The 6,112-nt window shown below is 45.3% G+C and overlaps 1 protein-coding gene across 1 annotated transcript; it reads right to left on the bottom strand.

Moving 5' to 3' along the window:
• Positions 1 to 2,778: 2,778 nt before the first annotated feature.
• Positions 2,779 to 3,579, bottom strand: LOC143156046 (uncharacterized). Its single transcript, XM_076328943.1, has one exon. The coding sequence runs from the start codon at positions 3,577 to 3,579 to the stop codon at positions 2,779 to 2,781; it is 801 nt and encodes a 266-aa protein (XP_076185058.1).
• Between the last annotated feature and the right edge of the window lie 2,533 nt (positions 3,580 to 6,112).

The following is a 6,112-nucleotide window of genomic DNA, read 5'->3' as shown; positions in this document are numbered from 1 at the left end:
CAAAGGGAGAGGAAGAGGTGACAGACAGCATGGTGTCAGGACAGAATTTCTTCTAGCTGAATAACATATTCAGTCTGCTTAAGCAGCTTGATGGTATGGTCAAAATGCCCTCACTTGCATTGATTTCTCAGAATATCTTTTGATCCCAACAGACTGGAGAATTACAGCAAAGGTATTGACACTATTTATTAAAGATTACATTTTCTTACAGGCTTTAACCCCCTTTTTAGCTCCATTCACTCCCAGGAATGACAGGTATATTATTAACAGATACAATCAGGCTTCAGAAATTATGTCTGTGGTTTTTTGAGAGAGGACTAGTTAAACTAATCACGTGAAACCTGGTTGGCCAAAACCAAAAGTAAAAGCTGTGAGATGCTATAAACTCCCAAACAAGCTAAAGTAAGCTTGCCTTTTGGGAATCACTGGCCAAGAAGCAGAAGGGAAAGGCAGCCAAAATTGGAAACAGATCCTCAAGCCCAAACCCTGTGCAATGTAGAAGAAAAACAGCAAGATAGGATCTGAAGAGTTTGTCATGGGACATGAGAAATTGTCCCTTTTACCACTTGTCTAAGATGATGCCCTGGAAGGATTCGGTCTGTTATGCAGAAGCCTCTAAAAAAGACCACAGTTGCTAGAATTTCATTCCCGCACATGTCCCAAAACAGGGGAATAACCTTGTCTTTACTTGTCCCCCACTGCTAGTACTGCCTTTATACCATGCCCTGTACTAGACAAGCTTTAGTAAGGCAGGACGACTGCAGATATTGAATGGGGCGGGAGGAATGGGGAAGTAAGACAGCAGACCTGTTTGAGGCCAGAGAATGGATCAATGGCAGAAACAGGAACAAACCCCCAGTCCTTCAACGTCTTTAATGTTGCCACCTTGATACACCCTCTGTCTGACCTAGCACCAGCTTCAGGAGCTACTTCATACACAGTCCCTTATCATGCTGCAAATCTCCTCTGAAAAACAACCAAGTGCAAAGGACTTACAGTTCATTGTCCTGCTCCCTCATCTCTGACTCTCCGTGCTGCCACAAAAAAAGCCAAGTGAGCAAGGCACCACGGTCCCTTTAATCCTTTCTTTCTTATGTCACACATCTTAGAAATGATCAGCTGCAGGAAAACCGGACAGACTGGGGTGAGTTATTGCATGCCCATTATTGCCATGCGGCGATTTATCACTGTGTGATATACTACTTCTATACTGAATCTGGTTACTGTACCACCAAAAAGTGATGGCTGGTTTGAAAGCTTCACAGATGTCAGGGGCAGATTCGGTGTCAGAGCAGTGCAACAATGTGTGACCACGACAAACAATCAGTTCACGCTAAGAATATCTGGAGTTGTGCTTTTGTCAGCCAGTAAAATTTCAGCATCAGTTCAGATTTCTTATTATCCTTGTGCTGATCTTTGCTACAAGGAGAAGAAAATGACTGAACAAGAGACTTAATTGTCCATGTATCAATGTCTCAAACCCTTTCTCCCTTTCTCTGTGAACCCTGGAAGCACATGTTCATCTCCCAGCAGGCCTGATTCAGGTCCTTCTTTCCAGGAAAAACACAAAGCTGCAGCTTTCTGTACGTTGGCCAAAGGAGAAATAGGAAACAAAGGAGACAGAGGGCAAAGACAAGCATTTATAAGGGAATGAGAGGCTTTCGATGAGAAAATAACGAAACACAAAGATAAAGTCAGAGGGAATAGCCACAGAGAAAACACCCACAAAGAGCAAAGCTAAGAAGAGGTGGGAGGAAAATGCTGATGAGAGGCTAAGGGGAAGAGAGAGCAAAGAGAAACAGAAAAGAGTCTCAGCAAATTTCCATAATGTAACACTGATGAAGCCTTTTATGATTATAGACAGGGATTTTCAGAAATGTTCCCTTGCAGGAAGTTTGCATACTCATATTTTAATATCTCTGAACACTTTCCCAGCCTCGGTAGAAGTGGAAACCTTTTTGCTAGTGCTGCATGCTCTAAATCTGGACTACCCCTGTGCATCACCAAGCTCCATAGAGCAGTATCACTGAGGTCTGTCTTGGAGGGACTGGCACATCGACTCCGGGTCCGTGCTGCCTCCAGAGAGTGTGATAGCCCTGCACTGAAACTGCTCTTCCGGAGAAGCAGGGTAAGAAAAACACTATGTCCTGCCAAAGCAATGGAGACATTGCTTGTATGGTACCCTTGTGGGACCTGAACACAGGTTGGTTCTTATCCAGAGCTAGACAGAAGCCTGAGCTGATTCAAGCTGTGTGTTGGATGTAAAATACCATGGCAAGTAATGAGACTCTGGGCTACCTGAAGCAAAACCAAATCCACAAGTCTGTATGGCCTTACATGCTTCCAGAAATCTCAGCCTGCGCCTACTTCAAGTCCAGACTCAAGCACTGACTCTGTGTGGAAACAAACAGTACAGATTATTGCTATTTATGTACCACCAGTTGTTTACCTGACTCTATCCTCTCAGACTAGCTATTGCTCATTTTCTCAGACTGAATGTTTGGCCACAACATTTCCTGAGATAGATCTACTTAATTATAAATAGCAAAAAGATTATTGTTGTCCCTGAATGAATTTTTGAAAGCTATACACCGCCGTTCAATACTAGTGTCAAAAAAAAAGACTGCCAGAGAAATCACCTTACAGCAGAGAGGAAGCTTTTGAGCTCCACAGAGTGATTTTTACCAGACTTTTCCATCTGAAACACATTTTGCTTGTGCAGTTGATTTGTACGGAATAAATCCAGCTCAGTCACTTCATGAGGACGACACCTGTTGTCTAGTCTCTCTGAGTCCTACGAAATGACAAGAAATAGTCTCTGATCTCTTCAGGGCCTCTGCTGCAGACTTCAGGGGGAGGACTTTCCAGTGGATTCCCCTCAAAGTTGCACGAACAGTAATTGTATCCCCAGTCCAGGTTCACCAGCTCCCCAAAGCTTGCTGGAAGGGACCGTAGATGGTTGTTTCCCAACCAAAGTGTGCACAGATTCCTTAAAAGACAGACATCCTCAGGCAGACTCTCCAGTGAGTTGAAGAGCAATAGCAACGTTTCCAGTTTCTCCAGATGCCGAATGCTGGAAGGGATTGTACCTATTTTGTTGTCGCTCACATCTAGAAAGGTGAGGCTCCTCAGCTGGCAGAGGGGTGCAGGCAGTTCGGTGAGGCTGTTGTTGGCCAGGTGGAGGCTGTGCAGCCTTTGAAGTGCCCCCATTTCTGGAGGCAGCGAGCTCAGGCTGTTGTTGCTCAGAGTGAGCCTCTCCAAGTGACTCAAAGTGCCAATTTCAGCAGGGATTTTCTTCAAGTTGTTGGAGTCCACGTAGAGGCAGGTTAGGTTCCTGAGGTGGCTGATCTCTCGAGGGAGCAGCTCCATCCGGTACCTCAGGCAGCTCTCTCGTTCTGGGCTCATCTCCAGGACCTGCAGCTGGTCCAAGCCAAAGACCTGCGCAGGAACCGACACCAGCTCTCTGCCTGAGATCTTGAGTTTCTTCTTCCCTTCATACTTTGGATCGTGCTCTGTAAGGTACCTCCAGAGTGGATCGGGGCCTGTAGAGGCACACCCAAAGGAGGCGGCTGTGTCCATTGACCCACCAGACCCGTGGCTGGTTGAACTGAGACAGTCACTGATGATTTGTTGCACGCTCCACGGACAACCTTTTATGTTCTTGGTGGATCAAGGCCCTCCATCAGCTTTCCTCTCTGCCAGGCACGTTACTAACACACATGCAGAGTGTTTGGGTTGCTCAGATACATCCCACTGAGTAAACACTGGGCGTTCTCACTTGATCAGGTGTTTCCCTTCCAGCCCTGCAGCATACACAAAACCCAGCTCCTGGGCTACGACATTGCCTCTCGTGGCTGTAGCCAGTGAGCTGGTGGCAAATATCTGTCGGTGTTTAGAAAGTGAAACAGCAGCGCTGTGCCTGTGCTTTTCAGCAGATTGGTTCAAATCCTTGTTTGTGTGTAGCTCCCTCCTGGGAGCACTTAGGGTGCCGTTGTCTGAGGAATTCACATTGGTCAGTCCCAAGGGATTGCAATGGCTGGGTAGATAAACCACATGGTAAACAGGACAAGATAAAGCACATGGTAAACGGGACAAGAAGACGACAGACTCATAGCTAGTGGCTTGGGAGCCAGGAACCATGAACAGACCCTGTCCTCAGGTCAGTTTGTGCTTTTATCATTCAGCAAACACAATAAAGAGTAAATTTTGAAATCTGGAAGTCCTTCTCCCTCCTACTGAGTGTATGAACCCCTGCACCACAGAGATACCATCTTGTGCTGCACTTGCTCTGGCATATTTAAAAGTGAATTTTTAGTCCTCACTGATATAGCTTTTGTAGGAGACATGTAAAATGCCAGGTTTATCCCAAGCCACTCAGCAGAGCATGCAAAGTAGAGAGCAGGGCATTTTTCTGGAAGGAGAAAATTGTCTGTTCGAAGCCTCAGGCTGAAAGAGCCCACCTCTTTTACTTCGTTCTCTAATCCTTAAGGCTTTCAGCTAAAAAATGCTTAGCACAACCATTTCAAATTATTTTCAAGGAGAGGGGGTCTCCACAGCCTCCCACAGGCTACTAAAGGTAGAAGACAATGTGTTAGAGGTATGGTGTAAGCAGGTCTACCAGGTCAGGTCTTGTGAAGGCAGCGCACATCAGCTTTGCTTTCCCACCCTGCTCAGTTCTGATCTCCTCAGCCCAGGATGGTGCTGAGTTTCCAGGGAGCCTGTGTCCCAGCACCAGGGACGTGTGTGGCTGCACAGATGAGTGGCGAGTGCTGGGAGGCCTCTATCCAGAAGATGCTGACAAGAGGATTTCGGGATCATTGTTCAACCCTCTGAACTTACACTTTAGGCTCTGCTGTTTTTTAACTGGGTTTCACCCTGAAAAACAGATTTTCAGGGCTGTCGCATACTGGCTGTTACTCTTAACTTGGATTCAGAGTGCAAATACCATAATCCTATTGAAATCAAGCCCTGAATTTCCTCCAGATTCATTTTCAGCATCTGTAAGAGAAAACTATATCACTTGCCTAGTATCGAGCACTGTTGTGAGGCTGCTTTGGCATTATAAGCTTCTGGGATGCTGGAGGCTGGAGACAGGCCTGCTGGGCTTCCCAGTAAGGACTGCGCAAGCTATTGAGCTGTGGCTATCATAGTTGAGTGCACAATGGCATGAGCAGATCCTGGGGACACTGAAAGTGGTTACTCCTGTTCTTTAGGGTCACCATTAATGTCAATAGGGTCTGAAGGCTGTGCTAGCTTCATCAAGAAAGGGTGGACATTTTACATGAAAAAGATTCAGCAGAAGTCAAGAAAGTCTAATAGTTGTTCATAAGTAAGAATGGGTACAATGACTTGGAAATATATGTATGTCGAAGATGAATACAGCAGCCAAGGAAAAGTGAGCTTTTTCACTTGCAAGGGAAAGTTGCTTACCAGAAATGACAGACCACACAACTAACCATAAAAATAAGACTCAAAGTTAAACTCAACTCCCATCAAAAAAGTGCTGAAGAAGTTATTGCAATGAGAGCAATTTCAGACTTGGACGAAAGCCATCTCCCACATTACTAAGGGGAAAAATTTATTTCTAAGAACACATTGTCAAACACGTCTGTCCTGTGAAATAAACCGAATTGCAGTATGTGCTGCCTTCTGCTTAAACATGCTTATCTCTTCAAATCAAAACCCGAGTCTTTCAGACAGCATGTCATGCAGAGCCAAAGCCGTGGTCAGAGAGAGGTTTTTGTGATGTTGGGCACTGTTCTCCTGTTGCACTTTTTCACAAGTGGTGTTTGACCTTGGGTTTTCCTTTACCAAGGTGGCAGGTTCTTTTCTGCTCCATCTTGCAGGACATCCTTCTTCCTGACGCTGATCGCTGGCTCATCGGGAATGTCAGAGTATGATTAATGACCCTCTGTCAAATTGTTCCCTTGTGCTTTCTACATAAGGTTCATGATCCAAAATGTAAAATAAAAAGAAAGAGCCCATATTTTCAACACATGATCCCCCTAGAGATTCAGCAGGATATTCTCATTCTCAGTTCAGACAAACTCCAATGAGAATATTACCAGCATCAATATTCTTGAGTCAAGCTACACAAGGTATTCAGAAGTTA

This window comes from Aptenodytes patagonicus, chromosome 2, assembly GCF_965638725.1.
Source record: "Aptenodytes patagonicus chromosome 2, bAptPat1.pri.cur, whole genome shotgun sequence".
Classification (NCBI taxonomy): domain Eukaryota; kingdom Metazoa; phylum Chordata; class Aves; order Sphenisciformes; family Spheniscidae; genus Aptenodytes; species Aptenodytes patagonicus.
This window is presented reverse-complemented; position numbering and strand designations above follow the sequence as displayed.

Coding starts and splice junctions, on each gene's coding strand:
- LOC143156046 (XM_076328943.1), bottom strand. CDS start 3,579: ATGGACACAGCCGCCTCCTTTGGGTGTGCCTCTACAGGCCCCGATCCA.